This window comes from Rhinatrema bivittatum, chromosome 1 (assembly GCF_901001135.1).
Source record: "Rhinatrema bivittatum chromosome 1, aRhiBiv1.1, whole genome shotgun sequence".
Classification (NCBI taxonomy): domain Eukaryota; kingdom Metazoa; phylum Chordata; class Amphibia; order Gymnophiona; family Rhinatrematidae; genus Rhinatrema; species Rhinatrema bivittatum.
In genome coordinates this window covers 262353641-262374148 of record NC_042615.1, presented here as the reverse complement: position 1 = coordinate 262374148, position 20508 = coordinate 262353641, and the positions used below count along the sequence as shown (strand labels likewise).

The 20508-nt window shown below is 42.7% G+C and overlaps 1 protein-coding gene across 2 annotated transcripts in view; it reads right to left on the bottom strand.

Moving 5' to 3' along the window:
- SIGLEC1 (sialic acid binding Ig like lectin 1) overlaps positions 1 to 20508 on the bottom strand; it is a 147272-nt gene that overhangs the window by 22680 nt on the left and 104084 nt on the right. For both annotated transcript variants that reach the window (XM_029594240.1, XM_029594246.1), the window contains exons 16-17: positions 13009 to 13263; positions 9679 to 9978 (exon numbers count right to left, since the gene is read on the bottom strand). In XM_029594240.1, coding sequence (XP_029450100.1) covers positions 9679 to 9978; positions 13009 to 13263 — 555 coding nt within the window. The remainder of the gene's footprint in view (positions 1 to 9678; positions 9979 to 13008; positions 13264 to 20508) is intronic.

Genomic DNA, 20508 nt, shown 5'->3' with positions numbered 1-20508 from the left:
GGTACAAATATAGAGAATGCCAGACTGACCCTATACAGAGGTTCTCTCTCTCTCTCTCTCTCTCTCTCTCTCACACACTCATTCTTTGCACAAGCAATGCTTTTAAAATCTATATCTTTATCCTATGCAGGATTACCCTCTTGATGTAGAATTCTTTAAATGTGTTGGGTCCTAACATGCTGTTAATAGTATCTTTATAGGAATTAACACTTCCGTGAGAAGTAGACAAATTCATCAGGATCAGCAATCGTTTTATGAAACCCTGTTTTTAATCTGTATATTGCTCATCTTTAACTTCCAGATGGAGGAACCACCAGAGGACAGCATCAAGCAGTTAGTGCTAAAAGGCCAAGGCTTTGATAACTTTGAAGTTCTCATTTTGCTGGTGAAGTTTCAAAGGGGCACTCTGGTTTTGCTATAGTAGCAAGGCCCTGGAATACTCTCTGGAGGAGTTTTTCTTAAAAAAGGATTTTTATATCATTTTAAATGAAGAACATAAGAACATAAGAAAATGCCATACTGGGTCAGACCAAGGGTCCATCAAGCCCAGCATCCTGTTTCCAACAGTGGCCAATCCAGGCCATAAGAACCTGGCAAGTGCAATTAAGGGAGGATAAGCTATATTTAGTGTGATCTACATACTTCATCTATGTAATAAATGGCAAATGAGATGGAATTAGGGATAGGTAAGTAATTGATGATTTTCAATGTATATTTTATTGACAGTTTGTTAGGGAAGGTGTCTTGGTGATATTTTTGTTTAAATCATTATTTAGTATTTATATGGTAGTTATTTTGAGTGGGATGGAAATTTGTGAGAGGGTGTGAGAGGGTGATGTGTGGGCCCTTGATTGATTGAGGTTTTTGTATTTTTGTATAGGGTTGCTTCCTATATTGTTATATTTATACTTTGTAATTCACCTTGAATTGACTTGAAAAAGCTGAAGAAGATGGAATAAAAATTCCTAATTAAATTAAATATGTCTTGTAGAAATACTGCATATTTGAAATCAGTTTTTTGAAAGATAGAAGATGGGGTACATTATAAGAATTAGGGTGGATTAATAGATTGCTTTCGGGATTATAGAAACAGTATAACTTCAGTATTGAAAAGCTTTATGTATGTAGCTCATTTAAAACAAATCAAGGAACATTCTTTTTCATTCAGTGCATAGTTAAGCTCTGGAATTTATTGCTAGAGGATGTGGTTTGGAAAATTCCTAGAGGAAAAATCTATAAACTGCAACAGTAGCTTGAGATCTATTTAAAATTTGGGTACTTGCCAGGTACTTATGACTTGGATTGACCACTGTTGGAAACAGGATGCTGGGCTTGATGGACCCTTGGTATGATCCAATATGGCATATCTTATGTTCTTACATAACCTTTTGGAGGAGATAGTTGAATATTGGGTTCTGTACACTTAACTCATTTACACAAAAACTGATGTTCGAATATTTCTCTCCACTGACTGCATACATTTTGTGCACCCAAAATTTATCCTTATAAAAATGGGTATAGATAGAGGCATTCTTGAGGTGGTACTAAACTTTAGCCAGTGAGGGAACATAGGGGCGGATTTTAAGAGCCCTGCTCGCGTAAATCCGCCCGGATTTACGCGAGCAGGGCCCTGCACGCCGGTGTGCCTATTTTACATAGGCCTACCGGCGCGCGCAGAGCCCCGGGACTCGCGTAAGTCCCGGGGTTCTCCGACGGGGGCGTGTCGGGGGCATGTCGGGGGGGCGGGCCCGGTCGTCGCGGCGTTTCGGGGGCGTGTCGGCAGCGTTTTGGGGGCGGGTATGGGGGCATGGCTACGGCCCGGGGCGGTGGCTGCGCCCTCCGTACCCGCCCCCAGGTCGCGTCCCGGCGCGCAGGAGGCCCGCTGACGCGCGGGGATTTACGCCTCCCTTTGGGAGGCGTAAATCCCCCGACAAAGGTAAGGGGGGGGCTTAGACAGGGCCGGGTGCGTGGGTTAGGTAGGGGAAGGGAGGGGAAGGTGAGGGGAGGGCAAAGGAAAGTTCCCTCCGAGGCCGCTCCGATTTCGGAGCGGCCTTGGAGGGAACGGGGGTAGGCTGCGCGGCTCGGCGCACGCCGGCTATACAGAATTGATAGCCTTGTGCGCGCCAATCCAGGATTTTAGTGGATACGCGCGGCTCCGCGCATATCTACTAAAATCCAGCGTACTTTTGCTTGCGCCTGATGCGCCAGCAAAAGTAGGCCTATTCGCATAGTTTGAAAATCTACCCCATAGTGAGTGCTCTCCAGCTAAGGTTATGTGCATAAGTCTGGTTGGAAAAATGGCTGTCCTAATTTTATCCAGTTAAGGTTATGCAAATAATTTTATCCGCATATATTCCACCGCAGACTTATCCAGATGTATTCCATTGAATATTTGTGAAAAGTTACATGCATAACTTTACTCAGATAAATTTGCTGCTTGCCAGCTCACTGAATATTGACCTGGGCTTGGTAAAGGCAGAATATCAAATGCTTATAAATAAAATAAATAATAAATCCAGACCCCATCGAGACTCCATCCCCAGAATGCCTCTCCATTATGTGCATGAAATTATGAAGGAGAGATATGATAGAGTTTTATAAAATAATGAGTGGAGTGGAACGAATAAATGTTACTCAGTTGATTACTCTTTCAAAAAGTAAAGACTAGGGGACACACAATGAAGATACTAGATAATACATTTAAGACAAATAGGAAAAATGTTAGGGTTGAGGACACAGCTCGGCTGGGGAACCCCCATGGGAACAGTCCAGGACTCCAGGGGCAGACTAGACTAGGGCGATCTACGGCCTATACCAGCCACCTTCCCTGCAGGTTGCGCTCTTGGGTTCTCGTGGCCGGCAGGTCTTGAACAAGGGAGGAGACCTAAGGCTAAAGCTGGAATGGAATCTGGAGTTGTGAGGAACAAACTCAGGTGAAGCTGAACAGGCCTGGGGATACAGGCTGCAGGACTGGAGACAGAAGTCAGGCAGGACTGAAGAAACAGGCTGCAGGGCTGTAGGTGGATGTCTGGTGGGTCTGGAGCTCAGGCAGGAACCAAGGTTAGGGGTGGAACACTGGAACAAAACAGAGGTTACTAATACTGGCAAGCTTGAGACAGGAGGCTTGGGAGCCAGGGAGCAAGGCTTGAGATAGGAAGACTTAGGGAAGCCACAAGGCAAGCTAGAATACAGGAAGGCTAAGGAAGCCACAAGGCAGAAAGCTACAGGAAGTCACAAGGAATACAGAGACGAGAAGACTATGGAAAGCCACAAGGCAGAAAGCTGCAGAGAGCCACAAGGTCTGCAGAGATGAGGGGCCAAGCAAGGAGCTGAGCAGACTCAATGACAAGGCCCTGAGTATAGACGGAGGCAGAGCTAAATAGGCAAGGAATTGCCGAGTCATAAGGTCACTGAGACTAGAGATGGAGAGAGGGTAGGCCCAGCTCCTGGAGAACCTCTGGTGGTTGGGAAGCTACATGACACCAGAATCACAACAAAAAATATTGATATACTCAACACATAACTAAACTCTGGAATTTGTTGCCAGAGGATGTGTTGAAAGCTATTAGTGTAGCTGCGTTTAAAAATGGTTTGAACAAGTTCCTGAAGGCAAAGTCCTTAAACCATTATTAAGGTGGACTTGCAGATATCCACTGCTTATTCTTGGGATAAGCAGTATGGAGTCTATCTACCCCTTAGGATCCTGCCAGGTACTTGTGACTTGGGTTGGCCACTGATGGAAACAGGATACTGGATTTGATGGACCCTTGGTCTGACCCAGAATGGCAAGTCTTATGTTCTTATGTAAGTTTAGCTGAGGAGGCTGTTTGTATAATGTACGTATATATGTGTGTATTGTAACCACAGAAACGTAACCCCCACGACGAGCACATAAAATATTGAGAGGTTCTGGCACCATTTAGCACTAAATGTTAGGCTCTCAGGATTTTTAGAGTTCAGCAATATGGGTCTTGCAGATGGTAAAGTGGACCTGGACTAGAGGCAGTAGGGTAGGTAGCTGTTCTTGGGCTGGACAAGGAGTCTCCTCTTTAGATCTCCCCTTGTGAACCCTGGTCTCTGTATGGATCCTCATTTCTGGCAGCCTAAGGTGTGCCATAAATCACCAGTCCACATCAAGTATAATGCAAGCCATGAACTCTTTATTTTCTGTGGTAACCAGCCAGCAACTATTTACAATAGAATAGTGGGGTATAACTAAGGGTTCAATAGGATTCTCAATCGAGATAAAGTTATCAAACTCTGCTAAACAGTGCTCCCAACTTTAAAGTAACAATTCTAATACTCCTTCCACTTTCTTAGTACTCTTCATCTACTTCTTGAATTACTCCCAACAGGAATGTGGGGCTCAGTCCCAAAATTTCTTCACATTATAGCTCCTTCAGACTCATTCCCAGCAGGACATGTGGCTCACATCCCTAAATTCCTTCACCAACCCTCAGGGTCTCTGACTCACTCCCCCCTCCCCTCCTCCCCACCAGAAATACAATTCTTCCCCTTCTTGTACACACAAACTCTTCAGAGGTCATCTGACTCAGGCTCTCTCACAGTAAACCCCAGGCACCATCTCCAACCTAGTTCTGTGCCCTGTTCTCTGGCAGTACTAAAGACTTCCCTGGCATCCTCTCCACTTCGGTACGCCATGGGGACATTCCTTGTTTTGGAAAACTGCTTCTTCTCCACTCTCAGCCATTTCCTCTGGGGGAGGAAACACCATCCACTTCAGGCCTCAGGCCTCTCCTCATAAAGGGAACAGCCCCTGTAAGCCTACCCCATATGGAGGAGTCCTCAGGCCCATCAGCCCTCAGGCTGGTTCCCTTCAACTTCCTACATCCTGGAGGTTCTCCAGTCTCCAACCAACTTCCTTGGAAAATCTCCACTTCCAACAAATGTTACTCAGGTTATATAACCCCCTTTGGCCATTCCTATAGGCCAATGCAATATCGTGCACTGAGTCTAGCACACAAGTTAACGAGTGCTTGACTGGACACGCGTTTTGGACGTGTGTCCATACTCCCAATGCAATAAGGTGTTCAGTGCATCCAAAATGCACACTTAGCTAATAGCGCTCATCACATGTCAATTCCATGTAGATGAGGCTATTAGCTATTATCCTGCAATGCAAAAAATCCCCGTGCGCCCTAGGTGCATTTTTTAAACAGTCAAGTTTTACGCTTGCTTGGAGCAGGAATAAAGTCTTCCCGTACATCAAGGGCTCAACTTAAAAACAAAAAAACTGCTTTTCTGTGGTTTCTCCTACTTAGTATCCTCGCAAAGTAGGAAGAACCACAGAAAGCAGCAGCATGCAAAAAAAAGTCTTGATGTTAAAAAAAAATTCGGGGCACACAATATGCACTCACAGTATACACATTCACGGCTGTGTATATTGTGCGTGCATATTGTGCCAGTAAATTAGCTGCTGTGGGAGAAAACAGATGCTCATAAATTGAGTGTCCATTTTATTGAGCTGCACACACAGGGCACTTAATATTAATTTATTCACTGCTTCACTTATTGCCGATTGGTCCATTCACTGTCACATGTTAGGGAAAGGACCAATCCCCTTTCAGAAGGCTGTCCTGAAAGGAGATTGGTCCTTTCATTGACATTTGTCAGTGAAAAGGATCAATCGGGAACACTCTGGCCAGGCTGTTGTGGACGCACAACCACTTCTCCTGGGCACCTGATGCAGAGCACCAGGGATGCACAAAATATCCATTGCGTGTCCCTTTTAGCGTGGCAGCTCATTTGCATATTGCATCGAGCGCCCAGAAGAGATTAATATATGTGCGTTCATAAAACGTGCGTCCACTTTGGATGCACGGTTTTTATGCGCATGATATTGCATCGGCCTGCTAGAGAGGATCATCTTTCAGCTTTCTTAAGGGGGGAACCTACACTAGAAGCCATTAAAGGCCTGTCACTGAACATTTTCATTAACAGGCATATAACATAGCTTATCACTGTTCCTTATGCCATCTGGTGGTGATTCACAGATATTGCAGCCTAATACCAATTTGTTTATTACAAAACTCCACCACAGAGACACCTCTAGATTTTCCCCTCCCCAAAGTCTCTCTATGTACCTATCTTTTAGACATGGCCCCAAACTGGGGGTCCCGTCACATAGAATTTTAGATAGTGTGATTTATAAATCCTTTCACAAAAATAAACAAGTAAATAAATAAAATAAAAGTATGTAATTTTACACAGTATTAGTCCTCCTACCCTGAATTTAAAAAAAACCATATTCTCACAATAGACACTGTAAAAAATGACTTTATATTAAGCATCTTTGATTTGTTCTGTCACACTTATAAATCTGCATTATATATATAATCATTGTTCATTTACCATACACAGTTCATCCTGCATTAACTTAAGGATTTTATTGTGAGTTTTTATCTTATTTTTTCAATATTTTCCTTTGCAATTAAAAATATGTAATTTCTCTTCACAATTATCAAATTTCTCTTTACAATTATCAAATGAAGAAGCCACAAAAAAAGAGAACTTGTCTCAATATTCAAGGCTTGCAAAGTATGCCAAGAGAAGCCATAGCTTAATGCTCGCTGTAGATCAAACCCAACACGGGACCGTGTTTCGAACTACGATCGTTTTTTCTTCAAGGGATGGTTTTGTGCATGTCTAAGGATATTATGTATTTAAATTAACATGCTGGCAGGAGGGAGATTCAAGATGGCAGCTTCTCTTATTAGCTGTCTGTTTAGTCCTTTCATGCCTTTGGTGACGTTATGGGGTGCAAGATGAAGGTAAAGGCTTGGGTTTGTCCTCCCAGACCTGTGATAGTTGTGCCATCTGGCCTGATTGATCCTTCTTCCATGCAGTGGTGCAGATGCAGGCATCCACCGCCGGCGCGGCCTATTTTGCATAGGCCGCCGGCGCGCGCAAAGCCCCGGGACGCGCATAAGTCCTGGGGCTTCGTAAAAGGGGCGGGAGGGGGCGTGTCTGGGGCATGTCTGGGGTCAGGGGGCGGTCCAGGGTGGGTCCGGGGGTGTGACTACGGTTCGGGGGCGGGCCGGGTGGGCCGGGAGGGTGGTCCCGAGTCCCCCGGCACTGCGGCCTGTGCCGGGGGATGCGAGGCGGCGCGTGCAAGTTACGCCTGCTTCAAGCAGGGTAACTTGCCCCAACAAAGGTAGGGGGGGGGGATTTAGGTAGGGCTGGGGGGTGGGGAAGGGAGGGGAAGGGAGGGGAAGGTGGGGGGACGCGGAAGGAAAGTTCCTTCCGAGGCCGCTCCGATTTCGGAGCGGCCTTGCAGGGAACGGAGGCAGGATGCGCGGCTCGGCGCGCGCAGGCTGCCGATTTTGCACAGCCTTGCGTGCGCTGACCCCGGATTTTATAAGATACGCGTGGCTACGTGCGTATCTTATAAAATCCGGCATACTTTTGTTAGCGCCGGTTGCGCGAACAAAAGTATGCGCGCGCGTACTTTTTAAAGATCTACCTCTAAGCCTGTGAGGTACCTCTTCTTTGGAAAATGAGGTTTCTTCAACTTCGGGAGCTTGCATCTTCCCCCTGCAGCCAATGTTTCGCAACTTGAGCACGCTTGGTCCTGGGGTGCAGGCTGATGGCGCTGTCTTGGAGATGCCATGTGGAGGAGAACAGACCAGTGCTTGAGGAAAGCATGCAATGAAGCAACAGTCTTCAGGGGAGCAAAATATGAAGATGGGGCTGGGAGACTGTGCATAGAACGTAACGAGAGCTGAATTCAAGGGAAAGTGGACACCATAATTCCCCCAGTTATGCTTCAAATTTCTGCTTCTCTTGATGCTGAAACTTTTGAATTAGAAAACTTTTGCTTGTTACTTTGGATGACCTGTGGAAGGCTATTTCCAGTGTGGAGAAGTCGTTGTTGGGAAAGTTTGCTCCACAGGAATGACAAATGCAAAATATTAAGAGTAAAGGAGAAAGTATTGAGAAAGACTTCAATGAACCAGGGATTTAAATAAATCAAGCTGAGCAAAGTTATAAGAAGATGCAAGAATGCAGAAGTGATATTATGAGGGACAATGTAGTAACACAAAGGAAATTGAAGAATTTAGAAAATATGGTTCAGAAGCAGATCTTAAGATGTATTCATTTTGCTAGAGTGAATTCTCCGTTTTCCAATATTATCTTTCCTCGTTATATGAATGAGTGTTTGCAGACTCCTGTAGGATCTATTCCATCTATTCATAGGATATACCTTCCTCCCGGTTGTAAAACTGATCTAGCATTTGAGGGATTGAGCCCACCTGGACTTTCATTTGATAGCCTGAACATCTCTGTGTTAATTGAAATGGACCCATAAGTGGTGTGTTATGCAACATTGATTGGGAGTTTTTCGCTAAAATGATATGTGGCAATGATGTTCAAACCTATCTATAGGCATAGGGATGTTTTGTTCTTAAATTCTAAAATTAGGGCCTTACCTGACCTGTCCAAAGAAATCTCAAACAAATGACAGAATTTTTATTACGTCGACCAAAGGTGTTACAGATTGGTACTTCCTTTTATTAGAAATACCCTTATAAATGTTTAATTAATCATCAAGTGGCAAGATTGGATTTTTTTTCTGAGCTTTCCCAACTCTCTATGTTTTTGTGTGACAAATTATTAATTGTGGACCTTAAGACTTCCTGAAGATGTAATGTCTTTTATTTTCCTTTGTATTATTGTCCTTTATTCCCTTCTCCTTTATGTACTGAAGTAGGCAATTAAAAGCTATTTTGCTGCTTTTTGTTTCCTTTTTTTTCTCGATTTAGTTGGAATTGCTGTATTTCCTAATCAAGAAAATTTAACATGCTATATATATAAAGCCCATAACTTGGGGCAAAATGCACACTGCTTAGCTTGTATACAGGTACTTACAATGTTAACCTACCTGCATATGCTAAACAGTCAGTCTGCCAATCTCCTCAGAACTCCTCCAGAACAGGCAACACCCCCATTACCTTTGGACAAGGACCCTATGAGGAGCCAGCACTAGAAACGTCCTATTGGCTTAGTGTCCCTTGCTGATCTGGCACTGGCAAGTGATGCCTTGAACCTTCAATTGCACGCATGAGATCCAAATTTGAGGCACTGCTAGGCACTGTGTCAAATTAACCATCAACATTTTATGGTGGCCTCCTGGGTGAATCAAGGGAGCTTGTTTTTTTGGGAGATACAGGGGAGAATTCTTTGTGGAGGGAGGGCGTTATTGGGTTAGAGGTTTCATAAATAATATGTGAGCAGGTATTTCCCGCGGGACATGCTGATGACTCAGACACAGCCAGCGCTGTTCCACCTTCATCAGAAAATAACACATTTACCAAGGTCGCTGCTTTTCCCACATCCACCAAATCTGCACGACTCCCAACAGAATTCCTTGATGCATGCTCAGGACTTTCCAGTATTGTCTTCCCTCATTACTACCACCATAGACGGCTCTGCCACAGACATAGTTGCCAAGTCAGAAGACTCAGTGAGAATACCCTGGGTCTGGAAAAGCAGTTTGATTATTGGCGCCGAGCGTCATATAGATTCCCGCTGGGAAGCTTTTCCAGCACTACACTTCCTACTAATCTATGACTTTCTGTGAAGCTAAAGAGTTCCCTAAAAGGTGAGAATTATAAAATGTAACAAGAAAAGTATAAAATTAAGAAAAACGGATCTTACCTTGGACAGAGAAATGTATAGATGTGTTTGCAGTGCCATAGGTATTTTTAGCTAAACAGTAATATATTCCTTGTTCTTCTGGTCTAATATCTTTGATTTCCAATTTCAAGGAATTATGGGAAACAGAAATTCTTAATTGCTGATTGACTGAACCGTGGAAATTGCTAGAAGCCACAAGTTGACCATTTCTGTACAAGGCTATATCTGAAGGGGGGTCACTGTCCACAGTGCATTCAATCATGCCCATCTGCCTTCCTTGTGTTTCAAGGAATGAAGTCATCACGGGTGTTTTTGGTGAATCTGTATGTTTGAAACAAGACATACATTATATTTTCTTCAAATTACTAAAATGTGACCTGAGCATTAGAATTAAAGAAGTTGAAATAAGACAAAATTACTACTGCTTAACATTTCTAAAGTGCTACATGGCATATGCAGCGCTGAACAAACACACAAAAAGACAGTCCCTGCTCAATAGAGCTTACAATCTAATACGTCAAACATACAGGACCAAAGACTTGGGGTGTTTCATAAAGCAAGACAATGGTTAGAAAGAAAAGAAAAGAAAGTTAGTTAATGAGGCTAAAAGCAGGCAATCAGGCCTAAGATTTCAAAGCGGTTTCAAAAAGGTGGCTCTTTAGATGGGATTTAAACACGGCGAGAGAGGGAGCATGACGCGCCAGTTCAGGAAGACTATTCCAAGCACATGGCGCAGCCATGAAAAATACAAGCCAATGCTATCTTAAGTATTCTACTTGCTTTGGAAATATACAAATTGCAATTGATTTTGGCACACATTAATTTGTAGCTATGCTTTTTAGGGTACATTTTCATGCAGGTACGTAACTTCCTGGGTAGGTGACTTTCAGACCCAAGGTGCCCACACATGTAGTATTTGAAGACTGGCTTGTTACGTAACAAATTACATTATGTATTACAATACTTAAGCAGTATGAGGGTGACTTTTAAACAGCCGTGCGGGCGCATGTGTACGTGCCTATGCCGGCTCGCCCCCAGAGATGCAGTCACTTTATAACATACGCCCGTATATGCCCGCAAGGTATAAAATAGGCGGAGCACACAATTTTATATGGACACGCACATGTGTGCGCAAATGCCGCCTCTACCGCATGAGCGGGGAGAATTTTAAAACACACACGCATGCCGACGCAATTGGCCATTTTCCCAGTTCGTTCCTAGTTCAGCCGCGTAAAGAAAAGGATTTCCTGACCTCCCTAGTTAAATAGCCTCTCTTTTACTCTATTAGCCCCAACCCTTAAAACCCTGCTAACCTCTAGTTTTTTGGGTTTTAGGGCTTACGTGCGATCCATAGCGGTAGGGGCCCCCAGCCTGCTCGTGTGTGTAATTACTTATGCACAGATTTCATTGAGAAATCCAGGAATGCCCACACCCTGCCCCTGTTTTGCAAAACAATTTTTGTGCGTGAACTAGGAGATACACGAGTGCATGCACGCTTTTAAAAAATCTGAACAGCGCACGTCGACCTGACGTCTGCGCGTATTTCCTAGCTTTGGCATGTGTAGGGATTTTAAAATTCGCCTATATGCAATTTCAAGCATACAGTTTTGTAATTTAAATCTATTTGTGTAGTTTCCAGCCACACTCACAAAATATCTCCTGGAATGCCTCTTTTTGATGCGGCTAGAAATATGTGCATTGTGGAAAAAAGGCATGTGCTTTCGGGCAACTGAAAATCCACTTGTCTGGAGTTAGTCAATCTCTCCATAGAACTCCTTATATTTCATGCATGTTGATCCTGATGAAGACTTTGAAAATGTACCCCTTCATTTGGAGCGGACTGGGAGGGAACTGGGGAAGGCCCCGATGCGTCGCTGTGTGTAACTGTAAAAATCCTCCCCACCTTGCGCGTGCGACCTGGCATTTTATAAACACGCGCACATGGACGCACGCGCGCAATTTTTTTAAATCTACCCCTATTTGTTTTATAAAACTCTTTACAAGTATTTTATAATGGACATAGTCTCCTCTTATGCAGTTACTACAAATATGTTAATTTCTTTAGGGTTAGATAAAATGGATCTATTTCTAGCAAATGATTTTATATGTCTTCAGGTCAATGTGAAGGCATTAATGAAGATCAGAAACAAATCTGTATTTAAAACAGCATTCTGTAACATTATTTATTATATTCAACTATGGTTGATAGAGCTTTCAATTATTTTTGCTTTTATATTTTCATCTTAGGAGCAGGAATAAGTTGCCAGGTAATAGGAATAGGTGAACTGCTTAGGATTAAATTTGAACATCTGCAGAAATGGGATCAGAGGGATTTATATAATCAGTGTCAAAGCAGCAGAGACCATAAATTGTTAGGATTTGTAGGTTCGTGGGGCCCTTGGCCGGAGGTGAGAGTTGATACCACCTGTGGGGAGGAGCCCCACTAGTCCTCACCCTCGGGAGGTGAGGTCAGCTGTAGCAGGGGATACAGTAGTGAGTAGAGGAACAGAACGTCTTACATCACAACCATGTGATCGCAGGAGCTAGTGAGAGAATACTGTGGGGGACCTCGAGGAGCGGGGTAAGGGATACAGCTCCGCAGAGAACCCACAGTATATAGGCTGAACTGGAGATGCAAGTGCCGGAGCAGGAACCTCTGTGAGAGAGCGCTAGGCAGGCTGCGAGCAGGCCCGGAGAGGAGAGCTGAGCAGCACATGACGTGAGTTGAATCGGTCGCAGCCATCTGCGACCAACGGCCATAACATAAATCAATAGAATTAATCCAAATCTCCATTTCAGTCTTTCAGATCTTTTCAGCCTGGTTTGGATTTTGGCAGCTTTGAATTTATATTTGCTATTTCTTAAGCTTCACACTAACTTCATACACCTGAAATAGATCAGAGCTGCAAATATTCACATAACTATGCTTCTGAGAAATAAATCATTCAAGTCAGGTCTAATTCTCGTGTCTTATCTATCTTGTAAATTTGAATCACAGATCCAAAGTGGAATTACAAGTTAGCCAGAAAAAAGCAGATTCAACCCTCGCAATAACTCTTTAATAATGCAGACATCATCAACACTGTTGAGACGTTAGACCATGAACCATATGGTTTTTACTTCAAAGGCTACAGTATATTTACAATTGGTTAGTAGTATGGTATTGCCTTAGTGATTGTAATAATTGATCTGAATGGTGTGGAAGCACATAACTTGGGTGCTCTGGGTATGGGCTTTGAGATTGCAATGTCAGAATACCCATTATTCCATGCAACCTTGAGTAGCATGTAGCTTGCATTAATGTTAAGTAAAGTGGAGATATATAGGATGTAGCTGCAGTTACATACTTACAGAAGACACGCAGAGTGATTGGGGGAGAGATCTTATCCCCGTCAGTACTCTCAGCCTTGCAAAAGTAGGAGCCCGCATCATTACTAGTCACTTTCTGAAACACAAGAGAACTTGCAGAGCCTTCCTGAAACCACTTTGTGTTCTTATACCATGTATAACTTGTTACTGGATACATGCTCTTCATGGTAACACAGGTGAGGGTGACCGCATCACCTTCGCATAAGCCTGTGGCTGGATTCATCTCAATTCTTGCACCTGTAAATTAATAACCCAAATCGTAACAGCCAGTTTCATCCAAAATACAATTATTTTCACTTGAATGCTCTCCAGATATATACAAATGTATATTCATCATAGTGTGAACATTTTCTAAAGTGTCTATTTGTTCTGTGTAATTTGGTGCATTCTGGTTTGTTTATATAGAAAGGATTTTTAATTATAGCTCACACATAAAATCTATTAAAACTCAACTTGTAGCATACAATTAGCAGCACTTTACAGCTGTTACATTTAGTGCCATTTCCTGCAGCATGGCTGGCAGCTGTGGGTGAGGACTGTGCTAGCCATAGGCCGTCCTATAGATTTCAGAGGGGCTACCTGTGGTTGCACACAGCATTATCTGCTGTGCTTAAGTGCATAGCTTCATGCAATCAGTATTTACTGCTTTTCTCCTCTACCATTGCACTCAATGAAACATTAATTGTATTACATTACTGCTTATAAAGCCTCTTCCATTAGCTACAGTATGTTTTCATGAATTTTAATGTAAAACTGAACTATGTTTTATGTTTGCAAAAGGTCTGTCTATTCAAATTAATGTGTCATACAAGGAGTTTGTTTTCTGTGGCAGCCTGTGATAAGGTTATGAAGTGACCAGCAATTTTAAAATTCTGCAGCATATCTGGCATATCTGCGGCATATTTATATTCTATTTTAAATTATGAAAAATTGGAGGACTCCAAGATGGCCGCCAAGTGAGGATTGATGCAAGAACTCTCTCAGTCAGATTACCTCTTTATTAGATTTCCTCTTTGAAAATGCCTCACACGAAAAGGAACACTAAACTGAGGGAGATTACTTCCAGTTCTCCCTCTTTGGAACTATCACAGCCCCGTATTGAGGGCTTTTTTGTGGAAACTCTGACAGTAACACCGGCAGCCTTGGTCGCTTTGTAGGCGGCAGGGGAGCGAACACCATCCCCTTTGACTGCTGACATTTCCTTGAGCCCCGGCACTCTGAACATGCCTTCTCCATCCCACCATGAACCTCCCAATAATCCGGCCCCTGTAACGATCCCCGTCGAGGTATGTCGAAAGGAGTCGGGAACAAGGCAATGGGGTGACGTTTTAACTGGGGTTCAGGTGATCTCAGCCTCAGTGGGTGTTGTGCCTGTGAATTGAGGTGGCTGTACAGGTCCAGGATCCTTTGGAGCAGCTGACCCCTCTAACATAGCCTTACCATCTGCAAGATGTGTGGAAGCTGGATTAGGCATAACTTTTGGTGAAGGTGGTGCTTCTATGAATGTCCTGAACCCTGGAAATATTTCATTGCATTCTCCTGAAATCACACTAGATGGAATATGGATTGTTCTAAAGTCTCTTGAATCTTCAATTGCAACGTTATCCCAAGTTACTCTGGACACTAAGCAATAGGTTATGGTAAATACTAATTTGATTTCCTCTTTTATGCCTAAGTTGGATGGTGTTAAAGCACGTTTAACAGCAGTCAAGAAAATACAACAAACTCTAGTTCAATCTGACTTGGTAAATAATAAGAAACTGGAAAACATAGAAAATGCTTTGAGATCCCAAAATTTAAGAATATTGAATCTTCCAGTTATAAATTTGATTTCCCCTTTAGATCTCTTTTAAACATATGTTTCTCAGGTGTTAAAAATTCCAGATTCTGCAATGCCTGAAATAATGAAGGTATATTATTTTCCCCAAGCTTCTGAGAGTAGAGCTGATGAATTAATACAATCACCTTTACTGGATCTATCTGGGATTCTTGAAATGTTGCAAGAGACTAAGGCCTGGATTTATCAAAATGCACTAAATTGCAAAGTGTGCTTTGCATAGGTATTAGTGCAAACTGTGATAACTTTTTTGCAATAAGTGCCAGAATTATAGTACTATTTCCTACCTATAACCAGAGAGAGAGAGAGAGAGAGAGAGAGAGAGAGAGAGAGAGAGAGACTAGCCATAATGCCTTCATACTAGGTAGCTATTTGTACTTCTATATGAGGCCCACCTAGTTACTCAAGGAGAGGTTTAGGTATTAGTGTAAGGGTTAGGGGCCACTTTGACATTCACAGTATGACATATGAACAAAACAGTGCACTCTTGTGAAGATTTGATGACCTTCGAGTGAGGAAGCTCACCCAAAGATGAGATTTGTGCAATGTTCTCTCAGCCTAGCTTGATGTTACCTAGGTAGAGAAGCCATCAAGTTAGGTTGAGAGAACATTGCACAAATCTCATCTTTGGGTGAGTTTACTCATTCTGAAGGTCATCAAATCTTCAAAAGAGAGCACTGTTCTGTTCGTACGTCGCACTCGGAATGTCAAAGTGGCCCCTAACCCCTACACTAATACCTAAACCTCACCTCGAGTAACTAAGTGGGCCTCATATAGAGGTATAAATACCTACCTAAGTATAAGGGCAGTATGGCTAGGCTCTCCAGCAGCTAAGAAGGAGAGTACTTTTGGTCTCCTCTGTTTTCCTTTCCGATAGGAATAATATTTTTAAATTTTTCTTTCGCAACAGGCTGTCTTTATTCTATAGACAAAAGGTCTGGATATATCCAGATCTTACTAAAAGTACTCAAACTCATAGGAAAAATGTTCTTTCCATGTGACTGGATGTGCTTTCTAGGGGGGCACAATTTACTCTTTGATATCCTTGTAAATGCTATGTTAGATATCAAAATGTAAATTATACTTTTTTTTAGTCTTCACAAGTTTGGACGTTTCTAGATTTGCACATCTAAGAGTCACCAATAGCTGGTTTGGTTTAGGAATATAACTGTTTCTGTATTTTTCTTTTTAAATTGTTTCTTTGTATTCACTCACATTTCTGGGCCCTCCCAACTTTTCTTTATTTTTGATCATGGCTATTATTGGAAACTAAATATTTTTATTTCCTGTATTAGGATTACTTTGATTTTCACTATTATTGCTGTACAAGATTTTCTTGTGTTAATTTGGAAATGCCTGAAAATAAAAATAAAAAAAAATATGAAAAATCATTGCATATAGAAGGAAAATATTTATTTGACTAATTACATAAGAAAACCCATGTTACTACAGTCTCAGACCCTGATGTCCCAGGATGGGATGACAATGGCCATTAAAGCTGGCCCTGGTTGCAGATTTTGCTGTTCCCCATAGAAACGCAGGTAACTGGCAAATCGAGAGGATGATGAGCACAGTAGAAAGGAATCAGGTGAAGGGACAGATAAGCCGGCAGATACACGTGAACTGGAAGGCCTTGATCCTCCACCACCCCACCCCACTATTTCCCTTGCCAGCTGACAGTAGAATGGCGCTTCAGCCAACATTGCCGCTGGGAGCCAGACTTGCTCTTTCAAGCATGTGGCACCCCTCTTTTTCATTTCCTTCATCCCAGAATCTTTTTTCTCTCCATTCTCCCACTATTCCCAAAGCAGAATCCACCCCTGAGCTGCTACAGAAAACTGGGGGATGTGAATGTATAGCTTAGGAATCGATATTCAGCTGGCTGTGTGCGGGTAAAGTTACCAGGACAACTTTGTCTGGTTAACTCTATCGGGATTTTCAGCCAGACTAAGTTCAGGCTGAATATCCGGTTTAAAGTAAACGGGAGAGAGTGTTCTGGTTAACTTTAGGCCAGCAATCTGGCCGAGCAGGGTTACCCAGGTAATTTTGGCCAGCCAGCGCTAACCAGACAAAATCAAACTGTGCCCTAGGAACGCCAGACCAGTCCCACCTCCTTTTTTTTGGCTACATTTTGTTCAGGCAACAATTTGCTGGGAAAAAGTTTAGCTAGTCAGTTGAGGCAGGAATTTGAAAAGTCAAGGTCTATCTGGTTATCTCCCAAAGTTAGCTGGACAAACTCTTTGAATATCGACTGCAGTCTACTTACAGGATTCACTGCATTCTCTTGAAATGCTCTCCCTGTATCAGTATATGTCAGGGAGGAGGGTGAGAGTTTGTTTAAAACATACATACAAAGACTGTTCTGTAATAAGAGCAGACAATCTGGTTCTGTTGCCATGTGTTCCATGTTAAACAATGCTTTATTCCAAATTCTGTGTACCTTTCATCTACTTCCCTTCAGGTTTTTAAGTGGATCTGTCTTCCAAGTGACGTTTTCCTTAGAAGACAAATGCACTTTGCACATTGCTAAAGTAATCACAGCCTGCTGAGTGTGTTTACAAGCATGTTGAGCCTGCCTGAGGCAGTCTACAAATTGAATTGATGTCTGTGGAAGAAATCTTTTCACTTCCAGAATATTTCAGTCATTTTTTTTTCACTTAGTTATTAAAATAAGAATAACGCTTTTTAATATGAACATGCCAACAGTAGAGATTTAATGATGAGCCCAGATTATGCAACAGCAAGTAATTTTCTCCACTCCTTCTCCTCACTGACCAGCTCACCCTCCAGTTCTTTCTCCCTCCTCTCCGTTCCTTTCTTCCTGGCCCCCCTCCTTCAGTTCAACCCTGGATTGACTCTGTCTCTCTCACCACCCTCCAACTTTATCCCCAGACTGGTCATTTCTCTCTCCCTTCCTTCCTTCACCCCAGCTCAATCTCTTTCTTCCTCCCTCCCTTTATTCCTTCCCCCCTAGTTTATCCTTGGATTAATTCTCCTTTTTACTACTTTGATCCATGCTCTTCTTGCTTTCTCTCTCTCTCCTTCTCAATCATTGGTCCTCTCTCTACCCTTCTTCTTTTCACTCACCTCAGGGATTGAACTGATTCCCCCTGGAGGCAGCAGTTTTGGCAGTGGTACCTAACTGACAGTCAAGCTGCCTTTGAGGTGTGTGCACAAACGTGGGGGCTCTGAGAGAAGAGCAAACCGAACTCCAAATCCTCTGCTGGCACTTGCTTCTAATCACACAGAAAATGGCTGTGTAGATGCCACAGCAGGAGAGGTAGGCAGGGTAAGGCTTGCACATACTCAGGCCACCCTATTAGCAGACCCATGCATGCCAACTCTTCTGCTCTACACTAGTGTCCCTGCTCCTGCTTTATGACATTGGTAAAGCCTTTTTTGTCAGTAATAGCCTCTTTTTGGAAGTCAAATCTAGGACACTTGTTCCCATGGTACCAGTGGTAAGTACATTAAGTGAGCAAATTATATGAGACATGGGGTCATCTTAAGCCTATTATCAAACTATGCAATGTTTTCATACATTAGATACATTCTTTATGGTTTCTTTCCCACCAAAAAATATTAGCAATCCAATTTAACTTATCTGGGATATATCACGAGAAGGAAAATAGCTACCAGAAAAAGAAAAATCAATCAAAACACACAAAGCAATAAAACTGCTACATCAACCAACAATACATATTAAAACATCAGACAAAACATAAAATTAAAATACATAAAAATAACAAATATCAAAAGGTCAAAGTTAATCAAATCCAATCGTTAAGCAGAACCAAATAAATTGTATGAGTAAAAGCCACTCCCAACAACTGCTCTCATAAAATCACTATCTATCTCTATCAATCTAGGTTTGGTTACTCTATTTCTCTAGTGTATCTGCTCCCCTTTATTTTCCAATTCAATTTTGGTATTTCTTTTTTTGTCTTTTTAGTGAATTCTGCATTCCTTTTCCTTTATATCTTCTCCTTCCTATTCCCCTCTTCTTGTTCTCTCCTTTTACCTCTTTCTCCTCTCCTCCTCTAACTGCTTTGTTCTGCACACTTTCTCTCCTCCCTCTCAAAGCAGCAGCTTCAGTCCTCACAGCCACATGCAGCACTCTCTGCATCTCCTCTCTCCCAGATGGTTCTCTATCAGATCCTGATGATCACATAAACCAAAAGAACTATCAATACATGCCTTTAAATCATTTTGTATCTATTATGTGTATAAGTAAACATCCATTAACTTTCTTTATATCTATACCTCTGCTAGGACCTGGAGATGGTAACTTTCCTTTGGAGTGCTATATTGTTCCCAGGGAGCAAGATTAAGTCTCCCCCCTTTCTCTGCCAGCTTCAGTCATGGAAAAAGGAAGAATCTTGCAAACTGCAACACATCTCCTTTATGATATAACACTCTGTTCAAACCTTTTCCTTCCTGACAGTCCATAACTGTACCCATGCCCTTCTCTTTCTGAAAGGACTTGGCAACACTGCTACCCAAACAGGAATAATAGGGAAGTGACTTTATTCTGTAAGCATGGAGCTGAAGAGGGTGGGGGTGGGGGGACACACAATAAGGAAACTATGTGGGTAATGTCCCCTAATACCCATCAGTTACATTTAGCCTACTGGTGATATACCACTGCCTTGCTCATCCTCCCATTCTGGTACTGATACTTCTTCTTCAATCTCAGCCCTCCCTGGTGCTCACAGTCCTTCTCCTCTTCATCATCATGGGTGAGAAAACATTTAGGATCCTAAATGTGAGTGTGGAGGAGCATCACTAGTGCTAGATTGAGGACAAATATCATGGGGGAGCCAAGGAGAGCATCATAGAGAGGAGTAGTCAGAAAAGGATGATAATGAAGATCACCAGTATCAGAGGACAGGAAACATAAGGAGAGTCACCAGGGGAGGGGGGACAGGAGATCTGGATTTCCCAATAGACATGAAACCCCCTTCACAAGAGACGATTTGAGCATGCTACCATTTAAGTGAACTGCAGCAGAGAAAAAAAGGAGGATAATGCAACTATGTAACTTGACCTGCCAGCACAGGAAATTGAAAAGATTGCCAGACCCCTTAATGTGAAGGCACTTAAATGACCATTGAATAGATTAGTCAGAGATTCAGATAGGGGATTTGCATGCTCCCTGGACTGCTGTTGGGGTCCATGCCCTCCTTGGGGACCCAACTGCACCTCCTAGATTGCTGCTGGGGTCCTTACCCTCCTGGGAGACTCAACTCCACCTCCTGGACTGCCACTGGGGTCCGCGTCCTCCTGGGGGACCCAACTCCACCTCCAGATCTGCTGCTGGGGTCTGCACCCTCCTGGGAGACCCAACTCCACTTCTGGATCTGCCCCTGGGGTCTTTGTCTATTCCATATGGTGGTATACAGTGGAGGCCAACAACTCCAAATTGCCAAATATTAAATGTTCTTGCTATCTTGTAGAAATGTATATATTTGTGTGGCCTACTAACCACAAGTAGATTAGTGTGCTGTTTTACATTCTATTAGCAATGTACATAGTCATGTAGAAATGTATATGCTTGTATATCTAATAAACCTGTAAATATTAGTACATACTGCCAGCCTTGATCACAGTCCCATTTATTTCCTGGGGTGAATGGAAGAAAATCC